The sequence below is a fragment of the Mauremys reevesii genome, linkage group 1 (assembly GCF_016161935.1).
Source record: "Mauremys reevesii isolate NIE-2019 linkage group 1, ASM1616193v1, whole genome shotgun sequence".
Taxonomy (NCBI): domain Eukaryota; kingdom Metazoa; phylum Chordata; order Testudines; family Geoemydidae; genus Mauremys; species Mauremys reevesii.
This window is the reverse complement of record NC_052623.1, coordinates 329783854-329810580: the sequence shown is the minus strand read 5'-3', so window position 1 is coordinate 329810580 and position 26727 is coordinate 329783854. Positions and strand designations below refer to the sequence as shown.

Here is a 26727-nt window from a genome sequence, read left to right as displayed (position 1 = left end):
TAGAGGGAGCTGGTTGCTTGGGTAATCTGGAGTGCTAGAGGGTTGAGTGAAGATGCAGCTGCAGGGTGATCTTATCTCCTATCTCTTCACTAAAGAGTCTCCCAACATTTTTCACAGGAGTTAATCCTGGAAGATGTCTCCCTGCTGCGAGTCACTAGGGAACAGCGGGAGGCTCTTTTAGAGCAATGTGGATTCCGCCCGGGACCCTATGCGGCTTGCCTGTGTTGAGAAATGGTCCCCCCACCACTGGCAGCACAGTGGCGCGGACGCGTCACCGTCACTGGGACAAGGGACACAGTGGCTCTGCCTATAAACCTGCGCAGGCATATTGCCCACGCTCTGGATGAAACTTTTGCTGAGATAACTGAAGCAGATTACCGCGACGTGATAGACCACATCAACGGGCTATTCCACATCTAGAGGCTGGCATGCATGCAGCCATAACCCCCCTTCCTCTCCAGAAACATTTCCACCCAGAAAATAAAAGCCGCTTACCGGTAACCCGCTCCTCTGCTTGTCCTTCTGCAACTGCTGGCTGCTGCGATTGGGTACTTTCCTCCTGGCTTGAGAAGAGCTCCTGGCTGCATGCCCACTCTGGGGTGTCTTCCCCCATCCCAGTAGCTTCACTCGCGGTTTCCTCCCCCCCCCGCCGCCGCCGCCTCCTCCTCCTGTCCCCCAGCCTGCTCAGAAGTGTCCATCGTTATCCTGGGATTGGCAGTGGGGTCACCCCCAAGTATCTCGTCCATCTCCCTGTAAAAACGGCAGGTCGTGGGGGCAGCTCCGGATCGGCGATTCCCCTCGCGGGCTTTGTAATAGGCACTCCGCAGCTCCTTAACTTTCACCCTGCATTGCAGTGCGTCCTGATCATGGCCCCTATCCAGCAAGGACCTTGATATCTGCTCAAAGATATCGTAATTCCTACGGCCGGAGCGCAGCTGTGCCTGCACAGATTCCTCCCCCCAAACACTGATGAGGTCCATCAGCTCGCCATTGCTCCATGCTGGGGCTCGTTTGCCACGTGGAGGCATGGTCACCTGGAAAGATTAACTGATTGCACTCCACACCTGGCTGCAGCAAACAGGAAGGAGATTTTTAACATTCCCGGGGCATTTAAAGGGCGGGTCACCTGAGGCAAGAGCAGTAGAGTGCAAACTGATGAGCAGAGTGGCTGAACAGGAATTCTGGGATACCTCCTTATTCCCTGGAGGACAATTAAAGCACTGGTGAGTGTCCACACCTGCTGAGCAGCGCTGGATCACCAGCGCTGCACTACTTATACCCCTGCCGGGATGGGTTTTCAGCCAGCGCTGCAACCAGGGAGTTGCAGCGCTGGTTGTGCCCTGCAAGTGTGGACGGGGTGTAATTGCAGCGCTGGAAAGCCTCCACCAGCGCTGCAACTTGTAAGTGTAGCCAAGCCCTCTGTTTCCAGTTGGTGGAACCCCCGCTAATAGCAGTTTTTCTGTGGGAGTCACTGATAACCTGTTGAATTCCTGTTGTGAAGAGCTTTTCTTCCTTCCATGCTGAAACCAGAAGTGTCAGATCCAAATTGGTGTCAGGGAAATTGAGCTATACTGTTTTTCTTTTGGTAAACGTCTTTACAATGGAAATGAGTAGTTGCTTTAGAAAATCCAGCTTCCTGCTTAGGGTGGGGATATTCATTTCTGGCAGTCGCCTGTCTTTAAATTTTTTTTTGGTGAACCTTGTCCATATAGCAATTTCTTAAAAAATTAAAACCCTTTAACATCAATAATCTACATTAGGATTTGCATCCCCTTGAGCCTCTTGTGCAAGTCTTGGATGAAGTGGAGGTACCCTATCTCTGCCTCTTGCCCATGTGAACATCTTTGTGCGTGTCTGTTGTAATATGGCAGTGCCCAGGAGCTCTGACCAATATTTGGGGCCCCATATTGCTTGGTGCTATGCAAACATGAAAGACAGTTTTCTGCTCCACAGAGTTTACTGTTAAAACTAGCAGCCTGCACAGGGTGGGGGAGAAGGAAATTATTTAACATAGACTTGCTACTTTTGTAATTATGTAAATATTGACTTCCTTAGCTGCTCCTCCCTCCCCCCCCAGCTGTCACTCAGGATAGCCCTCCTGCCTTAGTCAATGGCATAAATACCCTGCCTCTTAATTTCCTACGTCACACATACCGTTATACACCAATGATCCAGGTTCATTTAAGGCATACACAATTATCTGTGGCTTATTGCTTTAATGGTGGCTCTACTGTTTACATTCCCTCTTATGTCTGTTTTTCAGGGTAACTGTGAATGCTTGAAGTAAAACAGATGTAATTTTTATCTTGCTGGTTAAGAAAAAAGTTGCACTGAGGGCTAAACTTTCATATGATGGCTGTGATTTAGTTGCATTTTAATAGGAGTGTTGTAAGAATGGCCATATTGGGTCAGACCAATGATCCATCTAGCCCAGTATCTTGTCTTCTGACAGTGTCTGGAGCCAGATGCTTCAGAGCGAATGAACAGAATAGGGCAATTATCAAGTGAGCCATCCCCAGTCATCCAGTCCCAGCTTCTGGCAGTGAGAGGTTTAGGGACACCCAGAGCACAGAGTTGTGTCCCTGACCATCTTGATGAATAGCCATTGATGGACCTATCCTCCATGAGCTTATGTAATTGTTTTTGGAACCCAGTTATACTTTTGGCCTTCATAACATCCCTTAGCAATGAGTATCACAGGTTGACTTTGCTTTATGTGAAGTACTTCCTTATGTTTGTCTTAAATGTGCTGCTTATTAATTTCATTGAGTGACCACTGGTTCTTGTGTAATGTGAAAGGAGAAATAACACTTCCTTATTTCCTTTCTCCACATCATTCATGATTTTATACAGCTCTATCATATTCCCCTTTATCTCTTTTCTAAGATGGACAGTCCCCGTTTTTTTGTAATCTCTCCTCATATGGAAGCTGTTCCACGCCTGTAAACATTTTTCTTTCCCTTCTAAGTCCTTTTTTGTGCTGGAGTGCCCAGAACTGCACGCAGTATTCAAGGTATGAGCACACCATGTATTTATATACTGACATTATGATATTTTCTATCTTATTATCTTTCCCTTTCCTAATGGTTCGTAACATTTTTTTTTGAGTTGAGTGGATGTTTCAGTGAACTGTCCAAATCACTACAAGATCTTCCTTAAGCAGTAACAACTAATTTAGACCCCATGATTTTGTATGTATAGTTGGGATTATATTGTCTATTTTGCATGACTTTTTGTATTTATCAATACTGAATTTCTTCTGCCATTTTTGTTGCCTACTCACCCAGTTTTGTGAGATCCCTTTGTAACTCTTTGCAGTCAGCTCTGGGTTTAACAATCTTGAGTAATTTTGTATCATCTGTGAACTTTGCCACCCTCAGTGTTCACCCTCTTTTCCAGATGGGATGAAAAGCTTTCTAATAATGTCTGTCACTATTTGGAGTAGCTTGGACATTTGTGCAGGTATAAATGTTCACAAAACAATTTTGTTTTTGTTTTTTGTTGTTTGGGGGAAGAAAAGAAAAACATAGTAAATCTTGCAGCAACTTATTAATTAAAATGCTTTTCCTTACTAAAAGGGACACTGTCCTCCTCCTGTTTGGACCCAAAACCCAATTCTCTTCAGCCTCCCTAGACTATTTTCTCTTTAATTGTTTGCATCCTCTATGTCCTAAATATAGCACAAGGAAGACAGTCGCAGTAGCATGAGTGTGCCCTTGCGAGGCAGGTTAGCTTTTCCCTAGCCCCATCACTTGTTCACAGAGTTGGGTCCCTACGCCTTCCCAACCATATTCAATGTTTATCTAGTTGGACTTTAAGATGTTTGGAGCAAGGACTGTGCCTTCCTATGATTCCGTTCTCTTTTGATTCTTGTACTGGTACCAAGAACCCTCTGTTCTGGATGGGCTTTTGGACACTACCATAGTTTGCATATAAACAAAAATAGCCTACCTTCTAGTACATGCAAATGTTCTTCAAAGCAGCACTTGCAGCAGTAAGTGAATCCTCATGAAATTTCTCCATTGTTACAATGAGTTATTAGGAGCTCTGACACATCTAAATTACACATTTTTGGGCAGTGGAGCTGTAGCAAAAAAGCAATTCTGGACTATGAGGGACTCTCCTGCACTTTTGAAAATCCCACCTTTTTATAGGCTGGTTACAGGTATTGGTTTTGTTGTATAGTGTTCAGTATACCTTTCTGTAATTCGAAAAAACAAAACCAACAACTTTAACCCCTTTTAGGAGTAAAAGAAAGTGTATGTGCGCTTCCAGTGCATGGGTGTTGTCATGCTGAGGCAGGTTAATTTGTGACTACTAAAATGGATGTATAGTGCTTTGTTCTCAGGAATTTTAACTAAATTGGAGAAACTCATTCAGTTTGAAAGTGAACTTCAGTTACAAGTTTGTAAACTGCTAATTACAATACAGAAGTATTTATTAAAAAAGAAATCTTAAGGTTGCAACAAACCCTATTGTAAGTGAAATATTGATACCAGGTAGAATGTAGCCACTCTTTGAAAAATGACTTTTCCCTCATGGTTTAAAACCTCCATATAAATGTTGTTTTAAGTGCAACTTAATAAAACTGAAAAGTCACATGGACACAAGGGAAAAATAATCCCAAAGGGTTCAGGAACGCTGTGAACGCTGTGTCACCAGTGACAGGATCAGAGATCTGTAAAAAAAAGGCAACTGATGAAGCTGAAGAAAATGTAGTGTTTTCATCTTCAAGTGAAAAATTGCTTTTCCTTAATTGCTTGTGTTACTGTAGTGTAGGTACTTTTTCTCAAGTACTCAAGGGTCTTGTAATGTATTGGGTTCTAACCTCTGTATTTGCATGAACGAGGGGGGAAAGTGCGTATCTGTCAATATGCTGTTGAAAAATTGGTGTAATCAGATAAAGCGGAATGGTTAGCACTTCAGCTTGATATCTCACCTGTTTAAAACCAGAGCTCAACTCTGACAGCTTGTTAGGCTTTCAAACGCTTTTTAACAGATTGTTCCATGAAATATTTCCAGATATCTGTGACATTTCAGGGGTTGAGTACATGAATGCAATGGAAATGCCAAACTGGACAAATAAATTACAATTTGAAAGAAGTTTCTTCACGTTTTGTGTCACTTAAGCAGGGGGTTCTCAACCTTTCTTTCTGAGCCCCCCCGCCTCACCCCACCAACATACTATAAAAACTCCACAGCCCGCCTTTGCCGTCACAACTGGTTTTCTGCATATAAAAACCAGAGCCTGCATTAGAGGGTGGCAAGCAGGGCAGTTGCCTGGGGCCCCGCAAAGCTAAGTTCAGCTTCAGCCTCAAGTGGTGGGGCTCAGGGCCCCGGACTTCAGCCCTGTGTGGTGGGGCTTCGGTTTTCTGCCCTGGGCCACAGCAAGTCCTAACACTGGCCCTGCTTGGCGGACCCCCTGAAATCTGCTCATGGGCCCCCCCTGGGTGCCCAGGGCTTCTGGTTAAGAACCACTGACTTAAAGCAACAATAACAAAGAAACCGATAGGGCCACTGCTTGTCTATTTCCACTGTTCTCTGGAGTTTAATTTCTACTCCCTCCTTCAAATGCCAATTTCTGAATATACAAGATGTTAATATTTCCTCTCTTTGGGGAATTTCTTCTATAGGGAGTGTAAACACTGGGTTTTGACTTGTGAAGTTGCTCTTACGATCCTGCCATGGGGATGGAGTTGTGCCACTTCAGCAAAGAAGAGCAGAAGATGACAAGATTTAGAACATCCCAATATCGGTGTTAGGGGAGAGATCTGTTGGCAACAAGGGGCATCTATGCAAAGACACCTTATCCGTCTACATATATTAAGCTCTCAGAATGGATATAGCTAAAATGTTTTTCTGCGGCTTCTGATTTGCCTGTGTTGCATTTCTTCTTTCTTGACTATTTAGGCAGATGAAGCATGTTTATAAATAAAAACTACTTTGACCTTTGGACCTTGTATGAACTGAAGTGTCGGCATAGGAAAAATACATCCTTAAATTCTGACTACTATAACTTTGGCCCTGCTCCCAGTGTTAGAGGCATACATATCAACCACCCTTTAGCTTGCTTGAAAACGGGTTGATCTGGTTATGGTTAGGCTCAAGAGTGGATTAATTGTTTTCTGTTGTGGTGTGGTTTATATATTTCTTTATTAAACTTTTTGTATGAATTTAATAGACTACTGAGGTAGGATTATGTAGTCTCAAAGAATTGCCAGATTATTCACCAGCAATTTAATTCCCTTAATTTGTTGCAACATTTCAGATATCTGACAGTTTACATAACACTAATGATGCTTTTGTTCCCTTTTGTGGGGCAGGAAAATGTTTTATTTAAAATTGGGTTTGAAGGGTTAGGTTTTTCAGTGTCAGTAAACGTTGATTTCACTGTACACACCCAAACCAATGAATTTTTATTTTCAGTTGATGATGATGATGATGATGGTAATATACAGATAGGCAAAGTAAGAAAATGCTTGGCTTAAGGTTTTACTTAAGGATACTTATTTGTATATTTTGACACATGGTGTTTTTCATAGATGCCAAAGCCAGAAGGGACCATTGTGATCACCTAGTCTGACCTCTTGTATAACACAGGCCATAGAACTCCCCCAAAATAGTTCCTACAGCATATCTTTAGAAAAACATCCAATATTGATTTAAAAATTGTCAGTGATGGAGAATCCACCATGACCCTTGCTAAACTGTCCCACTGGTTAATTACTCTCATAATTAAAAATGTATGCCTCATTTCTAGTCTGAATTTTTCTAGCTGCATTTTCCAGTGATTGGATTATGTCATACCGTTCTCTGCTTGATTAAAGAGCCCATTATAAAATGTGTTCCCCATATAGGTGCTTATACACTATAATCAAGTAACCCTTTAATCTTTTTAGGCTAAATTGATTGAGCGCTGAGTCTCACTGTAAGGCATGTTTTCTGATCTTTTAATTATTCTCATGGCTCTTCTCTGAATCCTCTTCAATTTATCAACATCCTTCCTCAACTATTTTCACAATAGTATTCCAGCAGCAGTTACACTAGTGCTAAATATTAGAGGTAACACCCCTCCCCTGCTCCTGCTTGAGATTCTCTCGTTCATGCACCTTAGGATCACATTAGCTCTTTTAATAATAATAATATGGTATATCTCCAATTATTATTATTAATCTCCTAGAACTGGAAGGGACTGAAAGGTCATCGAGTCCAGCCCCCTGCCTTCACTACCAGGACCAATTTTTGCCCCAGATCCCTAAGTGGCCTCCTCAAGGATTGAACTCACAACCCTGGGTTTAGCAGGCCAATGGGAGCTCATGTTCAGCTGATTATGTACCATGACCCCCAAATCTTTTGAGAGCCTCTGCTTCCCAGGATAAAGTCCCCCCATCTTGTAAGTATGGCCTACAGTCTTTGTTCCTAGATGTATACATTTAGATTTAGCCATATTAAAATGCATATTGTTCATGCCCAGTTTGCCAAACAATCCTGATTGCTCTAAATCAGTGACCTGTGTTCTTCATTATTTACCACACTCTTCAATTTTCGTCATCTGCAAACTTTCAGTGATGAATTTGTTTTCTTCCAGGTCACTGATAAAAAGGTTAAATAACATAGGGGTGAAGAACTGATTGCTGCAGATCGCCATTGGAAACCGACCTGCTTGATGACAGTTCCCTGTTTACAGTTAGATTTTGAGACCTGTTAGCTAGTTTTTAATCTGTTTAATGTTTGCCATGTTCATGTTGACAGTAGGTGTTTTAATGGTTATAAAGCCTTAACTTTTTGAATCTCAGTGTCTGTCATTAATTAACTGGGGGGGAGGGTGTCCAGACAACATTTCCCACAACTGTGAAAATGTTGATAAAAAATCAGGAAAAAATACTTAACATCCATAATTTTGTTAACTGAATTTAAAATCTATTAGAAATATAAAAAAAAAGTAAAAATAAACATCAATATTATCCACTGGAATTATTTTTAAAAATTGAATTCTGCAACGCCTATTTAAAATACAGCATGTCAGAGGCAGAGTGGATCAAGGAGTGTGAGATGGGTATAGTACTGTGTTCACTTAGCATCTGAAGTGGTGCTCCTCAAACAGCAAATAGCCATATACCTATGAGACTTATCTCCAAATACCCCATCCCTCCAAAGCCTGTCTTGTACGTGTGTATTAAAGCACCATTGCCAGTGGCAGTGTGTCCTGGAAAGAAATGATATCCAGGGAGATGGTGATGCCTGATGCTACATTATTGGGGGAAGGTTGCTTCCAGACATAGCTGCGTCAGAGTTCATTTCAGCGGTGTGTGTGTGTGCATGGGTGGCAAGTTTGTAGAAATTTTGGTGGTGCCCAGAACCCGCCCCCCCCAACTCCGCCCCCACCTGCCTAAGGCTCTGGGGGCGGGGGAGGAGGTCTGGGATGCAGGTCCTGGGCTGGGGATTAGGGTGCAGGAGGGGTGCAGGCTCCGGGCTGGGGCCGGGGGTAGGTGTGCAGGAGGGGGTGAGGGGTGCAGGCTTTGGGAGGGAGTTTGGGGATAGGGAGTGCAGGGCTAGGGCAGAGGATTAGGGTGCAGGGTGCTGAGGGTTGGGGCTGAGGATGAGGGGTTCGTAATGCAGGAGGGGGCTCAGGGCTGGGGCAGAGGATTAGAGTGCAGGGGGATGAGGATGAGGGGTTCATGATGCGAGGGGGGCTCAGGGCTGGCGCAGAGGATTAGGGTGCAGTGGGGATGAGGGCTCTGGCTCGGGCTGAGGGGTTTGGGGCGTTGGAGAGGCTCAGGGCTAGAACGGAAGGGCAGGGTAAGGGCAGCCTGCCCTGCCATTAGGGAATGGGGGGCGCTAGGACCCTGGGACAGCAGACAGCAGGGGCGAAGCATGCTCTGCTTTCTTTCAGGCAGGGATGTGGCGCGGGGGGGGAGTGGGAGATGCGTAGGGGAGCGGGGGCCCTGAATATTCCTGGTGCCCAAGCACCACAAAAGTATATAACCTGCCGCCGTGTAGTGTGTGTGTGTGTGTGAGACAGAGAGAAAGAGAATGAATATAAAGGGGGAAAGGGAGCTTGGATTTTTCCATCTGACCCTGTTTGCTCTAGGATATCAAATATTGAGCTTTCTACTTGTTTCAGTCTCAAGGGGAAAATTATGTTCAGCTGATCCTGCAGCAATGTTTAGAAGTAGTTTAGAAGTAGTGGTTTTTTTTTTGTTTTGTTTTTAAACATTAGCCCTATATATGTGTAACTTGGCCAGTTTTATTTTCATTTGCTTGAAACCGTGCATGCAAATTGTTAAGCTAGATACAAACTTGTTTTCCTAAATAGAAATTAAATTAGAGCTGTCAATTAATTGCAGTTAACTCAAGCAGTTAACTCAAAACAAATTAACTTGATTAAAAAAATCATGATTAATCACAGTTTTAATCAGACTGTTAAATTTGGACTGGTATTCTATTATTATTATAAACATTTTCAAATATGTTGATTTCAGTTTTTTAAACTCACAATACTTTAAACCTAGGGCCTCTCATTGCACTATGCTGCCTTCTCTGCTATATTTGGTGACACTTGTCCAGAAGATTGTTTTTTGTATTTTTTTTGGCCAAGGACCAATGCTGTGACTAACTCCAAACAAAATAGTCTCTCTGCTGCTGTCTTCTCCTGTTTAAAAATTGAGGGGATTCTCTCTTTTGCTAAGATGGAAGCGAGGATTTTGGTACGGGAAAGGGAGACACAAAATTTGGACAGCAAACCCAAATGAACTGAAAATTGCCTTCCTGACCAGCGAGGGCACGCTGCACAACTAGCAGAGGGCTGTATGGCTTCAGCCACTGAGATCCCTTTGAGATAGAAATGGAATGCTTAAACTATCGGTGAGGTCCAGAAATGTGTGTATGCACCAGGTGGCCCTTCAGAGCTCAGTGACTCAAACTTGCTCTGTTTTATGGGAAAACTTGTGATAGAAGTGCTAAGCATACATACATACATGCATAAAAGAAAATCTTGCTGCATTCCTGGAGATGGTGGGGATGATGCATAACGCCCAGAGAGACAGCATTATTCTTGTAGTTCTATCTAATATGAGTGATTGAGACAAGATTTTTACTTACCACATATAATATAAATACAATGTAAAGGGGCAAAACTGTTTAATGCCTCTCTCCCATATCTCTGACTAGCCACATGGGCTAGGAGAGAGGATTTTGCTATTTTGAAAAAGAAATGTGCATGCCTTTGCAGCAAAACTCCATCATTTTGATGGGATATAGTTATATTTTGGGATCAGATACACTACTATGATGCTGCTCATGGCAAGGACTGTGATACAGAAGGAACTAAAGAGGACTAAAATGGGACTTGTGTAAATAATTAAATTAAATAATTGGAGATATACCTATCTCCTAGAACTGAAAGGGACCTCGAAAGGTCATAGAGTCCATCCCCCTGCCTTCACTAGCAGGACCAAATACTGATTTTTGCCCCAGATCCCTAAGTGGCCCCTCAAGGATTGAACTCTCAACCCTGGGTTTAGCAGGCCAATGCTCAAACCACTGAGCTATCCCAGTATGATACTTAACTCCCTTGGCCTGCTCACAACTGGGGAAATCCTTGTTCTGTGTATCTTGCAGCACAGCATTCTTTGACACAAGGTGTCCCTGTTACGGGCTGCTGGTGTGAACCTGTCTAAATACTCTGTAATTCTTCACTTAGAAGTTGGTGTGGTAAGAAAGTAGAACACTACATCCCCTTCTCCCCTCTCCCCTTCATTGCAGGAGCATCTTCAATCGTTACACAAGTATTATTTTTTCCATCCAAACTTCCCCCTCCCCCCAAAATGGACACTGTTACATTATTGGCTCCTTGAAGAATGGATATACTGTCCACCCCTGTCCCCCTTGCACAATGCTCTTGATTTACTGAAAGTGTTGGTTAACTATAAAGTTATATAATAGAAATGTTTCTTTTCTTGGATTATACTGACCTTGACCATGTGTTTGTAAGCCAATGATACTATTAACCAGGATTATAGATTATCATAGCCTGTATGATGATTACTATATATTCTTGGAGGTCTCTTTGACCTGTGTACCAGAAATGTACGCGCCTTCATTTTTTCCTTTCTCATTAAAAAGAAACCGAAAGAAAGTGCCTAGAAGTGATACATTAACTAGTTAAGGCACCTGCCGAGAAATTGAAACTGCAGCAGATAAATGCCCATCATAGGCATATCTAGGCAACAAATTCCGTAATACTTTAAGCTGTGCTTTTATTTAATTAAATATGATAAATAACTTCAATTACTGTTTGGTTAACATTTTTGTGTTTTTTATAGTACAGCTTATTTTTGATGATTAAAAGAATCTCATTCAAACTGTAGAACAATGCAGTTACAGGGTAATAGCAAACGTTCTGTTCATAGTTACTACTGTCCTTGAAATGTGCGATCTTCTTGTGAAATATCTCTGATGGCAAAAGATATTCATGTAACAAACATCTACTTAATAGAGCTTGGGGAAAGTTTCAGTGGAAAATTGTGTGTGGGGTGAGGTAGGGAAAGAATCTTCCTAAAATATTTCCCCATTCAGTTAGTGTAGAAATGCTAGTTGTTAATGAATGCAGGGCTCCGTCTTCCTGGATTGGCTGCCGTTAGTGTGTTGAGGACTGAGGAAGATAACGGCGGTACTATGTAGCAAGATCTGTTTCACTGCACAACAGAGTGGATTTGATTTAAATCATGATTTAAATAAGTAGTCAGGAAGACTATTTAATCATAGGATTTAACATAAAAAACATAAGAATGGCCCTACTGGGTCAGACCATAGGTCTGTCTAGCCCAGTATCCTGTCTTCCAACAGTGGCCAGTACCACGTGCCCAAGAGGGAATGAACAGGACAGGTAATCCTCAACTGATCCATCCCCTGTCACTCATTCCCAGCCTCTGGCAATATTTCTGCATAAAAGTGCATTCTTGTTGGTTGTTATAACCTTAATACATATTCTTCACAACTTAGATAGATGTAGGTTTCAATTTTTGAAGGTACACACTATACATTTTAAAAGTGATTTATTTTGAAAACTTTTTATATTAGTTTTACAGCTATATCAGAAGACGAATGATTGTTTGGTTATTTCATTTACCAAAGGTAATTGAAGCAGATTGTTCACCTCACAATGGCATCATAAATATCTCCAATTCAATAGGTTAATCATTAATATTTGGAGGATTTTCTTGCCATGCTGTATTAGGAGGAGAACATCACCAGACAGACATTTAAATTGCTTTTTAACTAAAACAACAATGTTATGTAGTCAGGATTTTTTTCTTCAACAGCAAACATATAATATTTTAACAAAACAAGCAAATGAATAAACATTCAATTTTTAAAATCAGGTTTTGTTTTTGTTAAAATTGTTTAACTAAAATAGTTAAATTATATATATATATATTTTAAAACAAAAATTAAATAGACTGTCAGCAAGATCAACATGAGAAATTTAAAATATTGGCTTCTACAGCTAACTCAGTTGACTTAATCTTCAATTTCCTGTTTGTTCATAATCTGGAAAAGAAAAACAAGCTTTCCTGCTTTGTGAGGTCCCAAACACTTTCTCAATTTGGAATGAATTAGTCCAAAGGAAGAAAATATTCTTTCTCCACCGGCAGAAGAAGCTACTGCTGTTAAAAGTGAGATTATCACTTCAACAGTCTCTTAATCCAAGTGCTCAAGTGACTTCCTCCAGTTCACTGGTGTGACTTTCTTGAATGGTTCACCCTTAGCTCTGAAGTTTATTATAGTTGGCATTATAGAAGGATGATTGCTGGATGTCCATGTCATAGCCAACTCTTCTTCAGCAGTTAAGGTTTGAGCCTGGTACCCAGTATTGAGAATATTTGCAAGAAAATGAGCTGGAGATAGTGCTTGTCCCATTTTTTTTTATGCTTGTAATTTAACTCTGTCCTTGCATAGTTCTGTTTTTAAGATCTTACTTAGTTCCTTCCAAATTTCAACAGCATCAGCAATAAAAGCAGTGATTTCCCGGCATTTTGTTCAAGGCTACAGAAATAGGCTTCAAGGTACTCAGCATGTATTCAACATTTCTCTTAAAACCAATGTTGAGAATTTTGGCTGTGACTGTGCCATCTATTTTTTTTTCCCACAATTTTGTTCACAAACTGTCATCAGATTAGGCCAGTTCTTGATATAGTGCTCAAAACAGTCCACTACTGAGTTCCATTGCATGTCTTGTCGGAGAGTTAGCTTGATTCCTCCCACTTTTTTCATGGCAGCTGCTGCAAAATAGTTTTTACGGAAGTACTTTGCAATTTCAACAACATTAGCCTTTATTTCTGGAACACTGAAGTCTTTGGCTAGGAGGTGCATCAAATGAGCACTGCAACTGTATGTTGTTAGCCTGGGACTCTCTTCTAAATAATTTCTTCTCATCTGGGATATGTTTGCAGCATTGTTTGTGACCAAAGTGCAACTTGACATTTGATTTTTTTTTCAGTTTGTTATAGCTTTTATTGCTGCTACTTGTAAGTATTCTGCTGTGTGTGCATTTCCTGATGTATCAATTGTTTCTGTAAGGAAGACATTCCCTTCTTTGGTTGTCTTTCTAGCTACCCAGTGGGACTCAGTGCTCAGTCTAGAAGTTAAGTAGATGTTTGTTGCATGAATATCTTTTGCCATCAGAGATGATCTTTCACAAGAAGATCACACATTTCATGGGCAGTAGTAACTATGAACAGAACATTTGTTGTTACTCTGTAACAGCATTGTTCTGCAGTTTGAATGAGATGATTTTAAACATCAAAAATCCGATTTAAATAAAAAAAAATCATTTTTTAAATTAAAACACAATACATTTTTATCCACCCTGCTGCACAAAAGCTAATTCTTGTGGCTGTACTACAGCTCTTCTGTTTTCACACCTTTTGTTAAGTTGTCTGTAAAAATTGACTGCATGCTAAAATGTGACACAATCCCATGTGTGGATGCTGGGGTATGTGACTCATTCAATCCTGCAAAGTCTTCCTATAAACGTATGCATGCACAATTTGTGCTATGTCATATACATTTCTTGGGAAGGTAGGGGTGAATGAGAACAAGAAGGTGAGAATGATCACTGCTCCAGCAATGTAGCTACATACAAATGTCTCTAGCTAGACTCTGTGGTACCTTGGGGAGGCACAGGGATACTTGGCAAACCCATAACCAGCTTGCCTATCCTAGGTCGGGGGCATGAGTGCATAGTCATTCTCCTAAACGAGTCTCTTGATTTATGCCTTTTATTATATTCTCTCCAGTTGTTAGGTTGGCGAAGATAATGAACTGAGTTAAGGTGGTGAATTTTCATCCCTTGCTGACTTACATGCATGTGGTTCTCCAGACTTACTGGTATTTAGAAGTCTGTTTTGATTATCTGTTTTCATAATCCTGGATCCTGCCAGTTTTTCAAGATACCATTCACTATTTAGATCTTCAGTTTGAGGTTTTATCACCTGGACTCTGAGAGGTTTTGCATTCTAAACCAGGACTTTCCCAGAATCTAGTGAATTTCTGCTTTTATCTATAAAACCTTAAACTGATTTGCTCTATAAGGGAATTTGGAGAACATGGTTCTCTGGGTGTGTAAATGAATTGCTCGTCTTTGCCAAACACATCATGCTGCCTCTGTTAATATTAACAAAATGTGCATGTGGTGGCAGAGAACCAAAATTGACTTGGTTGGAATCTAAATGGCAGTTCGCTAATGTGCCTCAGTCCTCTTGGTCATTGTTGAGGCAGATGGATAGGGATAATTCCAATGCTTCTGCAAAAGGTGTAACTGTTTTGTGGATAAAAAGACTTCCAAAGAACTACCAAAATGGCCATGTTTTACTTTCTATATCAAATGTGCTGTCTTTAGAAATGCAGAAAAGATTATTCTGACACCACTGCAAACTCAGTCTGAAAGTAGAGTTTGGCTTCTTTCTTGCATAACACAAGTAACAAAGATTTTTATAGGCTAAGTTATGGAATGCAGTGGGTTTGAACAGATGTACCTGACTTGGCTGTGGTAATTTAGAATTCTCACATGCAAAAAGGAATAAAAACCCATCTCACTCTTCAGTATCTGTAGTAGCTGTTCAAGCAGAGGAGACTGGTAACTCATAGACTTTAAGGTCAGAAGGGACCATTATGATCATCTAGTCTGACCTCCTGCACAATGCAGGCTACAGAATCTCACCCACCCACTCCTGTAACAAATCCCTAACCTATGTCTGAGTTATTGAAGTCCTCAAATTGTGGTTTGAAGACCTCAAGCTGCAGAGAATCCTCCAGCAAGTGACCCGTGCCCCATGCTGCAGAGGAAGGCGAAAAACCTCCAGGGCCTCTGCCAATCTGCCCTGGAGGAAAATTCCTTTCCGACCCCAAATATGGCAATCAGTTAAACCCTGAGCATGTGGGCAAGACTCACCAGCTAGCACCCAGGAAAGAATTCTCTGCAGTAACTCAGATCCCACTCCATCTAACATCCCATCACAGACCACTGGGCATACTTACCTGCTGATAATCACAGATTAATTGCCAAAATTAGGCTATCTCATCATAGCATCCCCTCCATAAACTTATCAAGCTTAGTCTTAAAGCCAGATATGTCTTTTGCCCCCACTACTCCCCTTTGGAAGGCTGTTCCAGAACTTCACTCCTCTAATGGTTAGAAACCTTCGTCTAATTTCAAGTCTAAACTTCCTAGTGTCCAGTTTATATCCGTTTGTTCTTGTGTCCACATTGGTACTAAGCTTAAATAATTCCTCTCCCTCCCTAATATTTATCCCTCTGATATACTTATAAAGAGCAATCGTATCCCCCCTCAACCTTCTTTTGGTTAGGCTAAACAAGCCAAGCTCTTTGAGTCTCCTTTCATAAGACAGGTTTTCCATTCCTCGGATCATCCTGGTAGCCCTTCTCTGTACCTGTTCCAGTTTGAATTCATCCTTCTTAAACATGGGAGACCAGAACTGCACACAATATTCCAGATGAGGTTTCACCAGTGCTTTGTATAACGGTACTTATACCGCCTTATCTTTGCTGGAAATACTTAGCCGGATGCATCCTAAAACAGCATTAGCCTGCTGATAGTGGGCTCCTCACTCTGAACTGGGCTGCCCTTGGGTCCTGATTCCCCCTTTGGAGCCTGGGTGCTGCCCTGAGGCTCCCTGTTTGGAGCTGGGCTGTGCCCGCCCTGCTCTCAGCTGGACAGTTGCCCAGATTCCCAGCTCCCCGTTCCCTGCTTGGAGCATGGCAGCTGCCCAGCGGGGAGCAGGGTTTTGGGGGGGTGGGGGTGGGCAGCTGTGCTCCTGGCAGAGAGTGAGGAGCCCTGGCATCTTCTGTGCTCTCAGCGGGGAGCGGGGAACCTCAGGGCACTGGGGAGTGGGAAGTCAGGAGCCTCGGGGTAGCACCCCAGGGGGTGGGGAGTGCGGAACATGGGGGGCAACAGCCTGGCTCCAGGCATCCCCCAGGCTCCCAGTGGGGAGGCCAGGAGTCTCGGGAGCCCAGGGGCAGCCTGGCTCCCGGGAGGGGAACTGTGCTTGGAGCTGAGGCTTTCAGTCACCCACACTGCTCCCTTTAGGTCGGTGGAAGCACCACCTACTGAAGAAGGGCAGTGTGGACATGAATCACCACAGGTAATTACTGTGGTGGCTGTAAGTCGGCTTAACATAGGCTGACTAAGTTTTTAGCAGGGCTTTGGAGCGGAGCCCGGAGCTGGAGCACAGACCAGTAGGTTTTTGCCCAGAGCTGGACCAGAGCAATTCAAAAATTTGATTGCTCCAAATCCCTGGTTTTTTTTTTTTTAGTGCAGACATGCCCTTAATATGGCTGTAGTTACTGATTAAACTTGCAACATATTGAATCACCATTGCCTGCCCTCCTCTCTGAGCAATTTGTCAAAGTGCATAGGAAGTGGTCAGTCTCTTCCAACAAACTCTTGTTAGTCATCCTGTGGTAGGTTTAACTAATCCAATCTGTTTAAAATATTTTTGCTAGAACTCTCTCATGTTTAAGCTTCTTTTTTCCTAGAGCTCAGGTGTGTTTATAATCAGTGTCTCTAGAGGGTGAGTGGGGAGCAAGATTATTTTTAGTTTAGATTGTGGTTTTAGAAAAAAGTTCCATACCTCACAACCTTTGATTTTGCTTTTTGTGACCCAAAAATAAGATAATGAAAAAGAAGAGTTGTTTGTGTTACATTTGTAATGACCCTGGAAATACCAAATGTTATCTTCTTGAAGATCTGGGATAAAGTATAGAAATCTAGAAAACATGGTTAATTGAGTACCAGCTGCAGAGTTCAGCCCTAAGACTCCCCTTTTGCCTTTGACTGAAAAGCAATAACATTACTTGTTTGTTAAAATGTATAAAATCAATTTTTTTCAGGGGTTTCTTTGTCAGAGTTTTCCTTACCCATCTGGAGTCACACCAAAATGGGAGGGTGTCTCTTGGGACTGAACCCGTTCTAAGTATTTTGGCCATGCTTATAATTGTTGTTGCTGGGGTATAGAATATAGGTGTGTGTATGTGCTTATATGTATTTTGGATGTAACCAACTTTAAGTGGCCTTCGGATTAGTAAAGGAATGCTTGGGTGGAAACTGAGTCATGGTAAAAGGAAAATTATTTCCAACACTTTTCATTCTGGGACACCGTCTCTACTTTATTTGGTCACAATGCACACAGTGAAATTCTAGTGTGAAAGGCTCACACAGGCCCCGAAACCCGTTCATGTCCTTTAATGCTGGGTTTGAGAGGTATAGGAAGTACACTCCTTTCACAGTTGTGAAACTAACCAAGAATACTCTCAAGAAGTTTTGGAGAGCAATAAAAAACAATAATGCTCACAATCTTCAGTTCCTGTATGTCCCCTTCCCTACTAAATTTTATGGCTTGGGGAAACTGAGTTATGTTGCCTTGTACAAGTCACTCATATTGCCAGTGGCAGAGTTAGGCAGAGCTCTTGACCTTCAGTCTGATCCACTAGATGATACTGTGCCTCTGATTTTAAGATTCCCCATGGCCAAAAAGCAATGGTAGCCAGAAAGGAGGTGCAAGGAAAAATAATGGAAATCTATAATCCACCCAGGGCTGGATTAAGGTAATCTGAAGCCATATGCACACATGGCTCTGTCTCCATTCTGTGGCCCTCTCCCACCATATAGAGTGGTGGTGGGAGTAGGGAGAGTGCCATTTTTGTACTTCAGGAGTGGCAGCAGGTGTTCCCTCTCTCTCAGGAATAGTAGATGTCTATCTTTAATGGAAACGCAGGGGGTTCCCCAGTACATACTCCAATATGTGGGTTAAATCATAGAATATCAAGGTTGGAAGGGACCTCAGGAGGTCATCTAGTCCAACCCCCTGCTCAAAGGAGGACCAATCCCCAGACAGACTTTTACCCCAGTTCCCTCCTCAAGGATTGAACTCACAACCCTGGGTTTAGCAGGCCAATGCTCAAACCACTGAGCTATCCCTCCCCCCAAATCTGCCAGACTTGCTGTGTTCTTCTCTTGCTGCCGCATGCTGTGCTTGCTTTAGTAGTGATGGGTTCCCTGCAGCAGTGTGTCTTGCAATTAATACCCTATTAAGATGCATGGGGAAGGTTCTCTTCTTTCTTGAGCCAGCCAACATTTTCTTGATTAAAAGTTCTTTTATAGGGAAGCAGGAAGAATCCTTACATAAACAACATTTTTTTTTAATGGAGAAGTTCAGGGAAATCTCAAGACCCCTTATTTAAAGGGTGCAGAATCAGAAGTTGGATTTTTTTTAACTAGTTAATTCAAATTGCATATCTTTGGAAGCTTCTTGCTATTCCCAAATGTCTCCTCTTGTTGAATGTTTTGAAAAAATGAAGTGTCCTACAGCTTGATTCTTACAATTTTGATGCCTTCAAAGATTTAAGCTCTGTTTATCTTGCAATGGCAATTAAAAAAAAAAGACAAGAAAATCAGAATAGCTTGAAACTTTTTTTTAGAGGCAATGATGTGATAATAAAGTAACTATCCTGTTATATAATACAAAGCATCAGGAATGTTTGTCACTGCAGTGTAAGATAGAATTAAGGGCTAAAATTTTTGAACCTGAGTGGGGCAATGTATCTCTGGAACCTAATTGTAATCACTTAAATATGAATGCCATGATTCTTTTTCCCTTAGCCTGCTGCCACCCCATCAAAGGTGCAGAGTTGTTGTAACTCCCATTGACTTCAGGCTTTGTGCATGCTCATTTATTCCTGAAAATCAAGCTATTGAATGTGACTTTAGATACCCAGTTTGGCTAATATTCTTATGATCTTTCCATAAGTAGTAGTTTTGGATATGGAAGTGTGCTGGGAATAGGGGAAGGAGAATGGGAGTGTAATTGACAAATATAGCAATTTTATAGTGGCTGCGTACCAGAATTAAAAACTTCTACAAATTTTTTTCTTCATATTTGTAGTCTCTTCTTCGTACTATGGTGGAAAATTTCCATCTCCCCAGTTATACTGTAGAGGTGGTTTCATTAGTATCTCTGGGAAGGTGTTAATTCCAAATATTCACATTAGCTGGACCAAGCATGACAGAGCTGTACTGATACTGCCATTGGAGCAGCTGCTGCTAGTGTGCTGTATTGTGCCCTGGGAGAATACTGTAATATGCAGTAATGTAAGATGAATATATATAAACAAAACAAAAACTCAAAACCCCATACTATGCTGAGTGTGATTCAGAAGTCTATTGCTCTCTATTAATTTCATCACGCTTGAGGACAGCTGAGGTCTTCAAACTGAGTCATCTGCAGCACAGTATTTTGAACACTCTTTTCATGTAAATGACACAATCTGCCACTTTTATTTTACAATGTGCTTTTTTTTTTTCTAGGGCTTATGTTCTAAGACTAGTCTTTTGAAATTGTAAGGAGGAATTTTTCACCACAGAGCCAGTGCTGAACTAGTTACCTGTTTCTGGAATTGTAGGTACTTGGTAAGAAATTAGAAATGGGTTAAAAACAAAACCATTCATTACATAGTATCATAATTTAGTTGCTGAACCATGCAGATGTTCTTGACCGGGGGATCTCAAACTGGGGGTCAGGACCCCTCAGGGGGTCACAAGATTATTGCATGGTGGTCGCGGGCTGTCACCCTCCACCCCAAACCCCGCTTTGCCTCCAGCATTTATAATGGTGTTAAATATATTAAAAAGTGTTTTTAGTGTATAAGGGGGGGTTGCACTCAGAGGCTTGCTGTGTGAAAGGGATCACCAGTACAAAAGTCTGAGAACCCCTGTTCTTGACCATGAGAATGTAAATAAAAACATCTAATGGACACAGTTTCAAAACAATGTGATAGTTAAGCTCATAAATCTCATAAACCACTAGGATTGTGAGTTTAACTCCTTTTGTCATGCTGTGGAAATGTGATGGGCAGTGTAATCTGTTTCCTGTTACCAGAATTAACGTCGCAAGAGGGAAGGGTGGGGGGAGGGAAGCTGTTTAAACTATATAGTTGCAGGGAAAATATTGGTCTACATGTTTGGTTTTGAGGACTTTATTTTTCAAAATGTGTTTGTAGGAATGGCTTTTTTTGTGTTAAAGCTAATAAATCTGAAACTCAATATTAGCAAATATTTCTGGCTTGCTACTGGCTTGTGGTGGGTTTTTTTATTTTGTGGTTTTTTTTTTTTTGAGAAGGGGGTTATTTTCCTATAGTCATGCATACATAATCCAGCTGTCAATTTTGACACTCCCTAGTGGAGGAAAATGACTAGAAGCAGTATGAAATTGACAGTTGAGCTAGTGGAGATTGGGACATGCATGGCAAATCTTTTGGGGGCAGGGTGGGGGTTTAATGTGCATGTTTGCAATGTAGCTGTAATTTACCAGTAAATCTAATTCTAACCTTTGCTCCCATCTTTATAAATATTGCCAAAGTGTTAAGCAGCAGACTTGTTTTCAGTCTGAAGCTTACTTAATTTTATAGCTTGGGATGTCCAAAGCTGTGAGAAACTAATTCATAATGATGATCCGGGGAGTCTACCTAAGTGTTGCCATGTTTGTTGGCCTTCACTTTTTTAGCAGCTAATTGCAGAATTATGACACTAGATATGTTGTAACCAGAAAATGCATAGTGCTGCACTTTTGTACGAAAACAGAGTTTACTTTTGTCCTAGTAGTGTTGCAAACATAGTTTTCTTAAAGGAATAAATTGTGAAGAAGGTTGTAGCCATAAGCAATATTACAGAACCAGAAATTAGAAGTTCTCAATAGTTTTCAGACCTGTACTAGAAAAAATGCTGCTTTAATTGTTACTACCCTTTTCAGTTTATAACTGAAGATAACCATTCTTCTGACCAGTAACATCTTTCCTGAAAAATTGAGAGGAAGGATGACTAAGAACTATTTCCTTTCCTTTTTAATGATCAGCCTGATGAGCTGTTTTGGTCCCTGCCTATGATTGTATCTTGTGGTAGCCTATTTTTGAGCTAAAATTTAAATTGAAGACTTATTTTGATCAGCAGAGCAAGTTTGTTAGTATTTTACTTTTAAAATGTCTTGCATTTTCAAAACTACAGGTGGTAATAACACAATTAAAGGTGAGCATATCAATTACAGTGGCAAATTAAGCAGTCTGACCATGTTTTAAATAGAGTGGAACCTCAGAGATACAAACACCTCGGGAACGGAGGTTGTTCGTAACTCTGAAATGTTAGCAATGCTGAACAAAACATTATGGTTGTTCTTTCAAATGTTTACAATGAGCATTGACTTAATAAAGCTTTGAAACTTTACTATGCAGAAGAAAAATGCTGCCTTTTAACCATATTAATTTAAACGAAATAAGCACAGAAATAGTTTCCTTACCTTGTCATGTCCTTTTTTTAAACTTTCCCTTTATTTTTTTAATAGCTTACCATTTAACACAGTACTGTACTGCATAGTATTTGCTTTTTTTGTTTCTGCGGCTGCATGATTAGGTAATTCTGATTCCAAATGAGGTGTGTAGTTGACTGGTCAGTTTGTAACTCTGGTGCTCCTAACTCTGAGGTTCTATTGTATACCTAATGCAAAAATCTGCATGTAAATAACAGGAAGCTGTCGTCATGCCACTACCAGATGCAAAGAATATTTTTGTCTAAAACTCAGTCTTTAAACTCATTGTGTGCCATGAATCAAAACGTGCATGAAACTAGTGTAGCATAGGTTCTTGACCTGTATGTCTTAGCTTGGAAAATACTTGTTTTTAATCACAGATGGTGTTATTAATGCTTGTTACATGGGTTTCTTACACATCCCTTCTCTGCTGTGCCCTCCCCCCATATTTGCTTAATAGGTAAATGTCTTGTAGGCTATGGAAAGGGGTTACTGTGGGACTTTCGTCACTTTCATATTCACATCTCTAATTTGTCAATAGTCTTGTGAACATACTAAAAGGACTTTTCCCATGATATAAATGATGTACCGTCTAAGACTTCACATCTACTTTGGAGAGACCTGTCTTTTAGCTGAGATGCTATGCTGGGAAAGCAAAGGATTGTTTCAGGCTGCTGGAACTTGAAGAGGGGCCTCTGCTGGACTCTTTTTTTTTTTTCCTCCGAACTGTATTCCCAATATTATCTAACATTGTATTGGAATATGAGGCTGAAGAAGAATAGAACAAGCAGTGTATCATTGCTGAGGGTGACAGCAGAGGCAAGGCAGGTAAGGGAAAACTCATTGGATAGCAAGGAAGGCTTCTTGTTCTTTTTGCAGATACAGACTAACACGGCTGCTACTCTGTAACTTGTATTAGGCACTGTGCATGAGAAGTGTGTCATGACAGGAGATTTTGAAGGGGGGAGCTTCATTTTCCTGAGGATAGGGAGGGAACGTTCAGGCTTCTGTATGATATAAAGAGGAGTGGGTCAGCAAGTCTGCCAACTTGTCTTTTAATAAACAGAAAATATGCTTGCTTTCGGCTTTGTGAGTTAAGCTGCATCCTGTTCAAAAGAAGCTTTTGAAGTCAAATGCTTTTCTGCCTCAAATAATTGAATCTGTTTTAAGAATTCAGCTGTGCTCCCTCAAAAATCACCCCCCCCACAAGAAAATATCTTGTGTGCAATGGGTGGATTTTCCCTGTTTAAGTTTAGCCTGGTTACAAACTGGAAGGCAAAGCAGTTAAACCTCAGGCGTTAATTTTTCCACCTGTGTTTTAAAAATATAACAGACATTCGCTGGATGGTAACTAACTTACTTCTTTGTCTTTGATGAAATACTGAGTTCACAAATTCTGCAAATGTTAATATGGTGTCCAAACTATTCCATTTATAGAAAACTCTTAGCTATCTATCTTGCTCAGATCCATTTTTTTCAGTGCTTTTCTTTATGAAATAAAGTGTTTTTTTTTTTTTTTAAATAATGATTTGAGAAATTTACCCTCCCCCCGCTCCCAGAGAAGCAAGAGAGAAGAAGTCTCTTAGCAAGGCTTTGTTTCTCTAGAATTCTGTATGGATCAGTGAGCAGTGGTGGTTTTGGAGATGGCTCTAATGACTGCTTGCACAGATTGAATGTAGGTCACTGCTTCTGTTGAATACTCTTAATTTTGATGAGGTCTTTGATTTCAGTTGGGCGTCTAGTAGATTTCTTCAGTAAATTCTATGCAGTATGTATGCAAGTCCTCGAGTAATACTTTGGCAATGTGCTGGCCTCTAAGCTACCAAGTTCGTGCTATGATTTGTAAGTCTCTTGAAAAATGTGATCTCAGCTATTCAGTGGAGTTGTATATCTTTTGATTAGATGTTGCAGAAGTCCGTGTGTGTGTGTGAGAATTTACCCTCAGAATAGACATTTAATAAAAAAGCAGAAAGTCCGAATGAAACAAACAAACAAAACTCTTTGCGGGTCACCTTGAGTTAGCAGGTTGGTGCCTGATGGGAAAGGTCACCATCAATTATCAGCCATTAGAACAGTCTCTGCTCATTGTCATACTTGAAAATAAGTGCTTCTTTGAACACTAAGGCATGTTACAGTTTTCCTTCTATAAATAACTGTTTAACCAGAAAGCACTTGAAAAATGATTAAAAGCACTCTTTATAATTAGAATGTTTGTATTCAGGCATACTGCAAATGTTTTAATAATAATCTTCAGCATATTGTTTTCTTTTGTTTCTTGCAGAGACTCTAACCGTCATGTTAAGGTAAAGCAGAAAAGTGCAGTGCTGAACATGCTAAAGAGGTTAGACAAAATAAGGTTCAGAGGTCACAAGAGAGATGAGTTCCTTGATTTAGCAGAGTCTCCAAATGCTTCAGATACTGAATGTGGAGATGAAATCCCAGTGAAAATACCTCGAACGTCACTCAGAGAGAATGACGAACTAAGAGACCCTGTAAGTATTCAATCTGGCTACATTTTTAAAGCTATTATCAGATTAAAAAAAATAATGGAACATGGTAGCTGTTAATGCTATTCTCCTGATTTGATTTTTTTTTTTGAAGTAATATTTCAGGTTTAAGAACGCAGATAAAAGGTGCACAGTTTTGAACATGCTTATATTTTTGTAACTGCACTTCAGTTCTTCCTTTTTGTTTGTGGACTTTAAGCCTATTTACTCTAATGGTCCACAGCTATCTATGCCATGGAAGTATAAAGTTGTATTCAACTGTGGTGTTTCTTTATTCATGCTGTCCACTCTTGCTTCCCCTGGCTTTTGTGGGCCCATAGGTCGGTCTATGGATGTAGTTAGCACAGGAAAGGAAGGACAATGATATTTAGCAATGTCAGCTCGGATTTTTAGGGGCAGTTAAGTGGTAGCAGAATGTTAACCAAGTCTCCCTGAACAAACTAACATACTGTGGAGAATGTGGGAGATTTTTGTATTTCTGTGAATATATTTGTCCCTTAATTTACTTGCTTGATATTGTTCTGTCTGACTGCATCAAGTTAAATCACAGGAGGTTGTTAGGGGAAAACACATGAAACATTGACATGGGAAGATACCTCTAGAGAGAACAGCAGCAGAACAATTGGGGGGGGGGGGGATTAATTGAGAGATACCTATCTGCCTGGCTCCTGCTAGGTCAAAAGGTTTATTTGTCCCAGGCCCAAACCTAGCATCAAAGAGAAGTAAACCATTAAAGATCCTTGTCTATCAAGAAATGGGGGTGAGTAGGAAGCAGTGCGGGGGGGGGGAGGGGGGGTGAGATTGACAGACACTTAGAGAATGCTGCTGGGGCTGGCTGTTTCTCTCCCGGAGTAGGGGTCTCTAGGCTGAGTGGAACTTAGCCAAAACTTGCATGAGGTTTAGGTAAGATGCGTGTGTTTAGGCCGCCTTGTTATTTTAATCCGTTTCTCTAACTACTGTATTCCTGTTGAATAATACATAAACCTTTTGTTTTGAAAAGGCAGCACTGTGTTGCTGCATATTCTTTCTGGTTACAAAGCATGCGTGCTCTCTCTCCCTCCCTCCCTCCTTTAAGACTCCTGCAGGGAGCCAAGCCAAATTGGCTCTGCTAAAGGAGCCATAGTGAATATGGGAGGAGGGGGGGCTAGGGTGACCAGATGTCCCGATTTCATAGGGACAGTCCTGATTTTTGGGTCTTTTTGTTATATAGGCGCCTATTACCCCTTCACCTCCCCGTCCCGATTTTTCACATTTGCTGTCTGGTCACCCTAAGGGGGGCTGAAACCTAGGGATCCAGTGTAAGAGTAGCAGAGTTGCAGGACTCTTCCTTGAGTGAAGTGGAGACCCACAGCCTCTTACTAGGAAGGGTGTACTCACAAGAGTCTTTGTTCTTACATGTTATCTGAAATTTGAAATGATGCTCTCTAACTACTTGCTGGGACAGTAGTTCAGTGTCGGTGTACTAGCTCATACACACCAATTCCTGCTGTACCTGTATGTCCAATGGTTATCTCTACTCTATCCCATTTACTTAAAGGCTGCTGGCAACCTTACGTTAAACCAGGTTAGCTTGATCAGTGCAAGGCATGTATTTTTGTATTTTTAATGTAATGTTGCTGATGAAATATAATAATGTGTTGATAAACTCACAGCTATCTGGCTTTTAAGTAACCATATTCTACCAGATGTCATGCTGTTTCTTTAAAGCATGTCACATAATTTAGACAGGAATTTGGGTTGTGGATTTTCCCCCAAAGTTTTATGCACGAGTTTAGTTCTGTGTCCTCTTTAAATTACATGGAAATCAATAGCTATGCATTGCTTTGGGCAGGAAAAGTACATCAGAAAGGCTATCTTTTTTTCTATACAGGGAATTGAGTCATTCTGCATATAAAGTTAAGAATAGACCTCTTCCCATTAGACTTTCTAGGCTGTAAAGCACTCTGGTGTGTGCTTATGTTCCGGCAGCTCAGTGTTCTCAAAAAAGGCACTTTGCTGTATTTGGTCTATGTAAGAGAGTGTTTCTTTCCATACTGACTATATAAATGCAAGAAGGCTACTCTGATTTTCCTTCTAGGGCAGTGGTTCTCAAACTTTTATGTCGGTGTCCCATTTCACCCCCCCCCCCCAGTGAATTAAAAAAACTTTAGCACTATTATAAATGCTGGAGGCAATGTGGGGTTTGGAGTGGAGGCTGACAGCTCAGGACTCCCTGTAATAACCTCACGATCCCCTGAGGGGTCTCAACCCCCACTTTGAGATCCTCTGTTCTAGGGTTTAGCAGAGTTTCTAGTTAAAAAAATAAAAGCCTTTTGTTTTTGGCCCTGCTTATGACTAATATGGAA

At 41.1% G+C, this 26727-nt stretch overlaps 1 protein-coding gene across 2 annotated transcripts in view; it reads left to right on the top strand.

Annotated features, from left to right (window-relative positions):
• The window catches only part of GRAMD4 (GRAM domain containing 4), a 143732-nt gene that overhangs the window by 22432 nt on the left and 94573 nt on the right, over positions 1-26727 (top strand). For both annotated transcript variants that reach the window (XM_039515366.1, XM_039515376.1), the window contains exon 2: positions 24157-24367. In XM_039515366.1, the coding sequence (XP_039371300.1) occupies positions 24157-24367 (211 nt within the window). The remainder of the gene's footprint in view (positions 1-24156; positions 24368-26727) is intronic.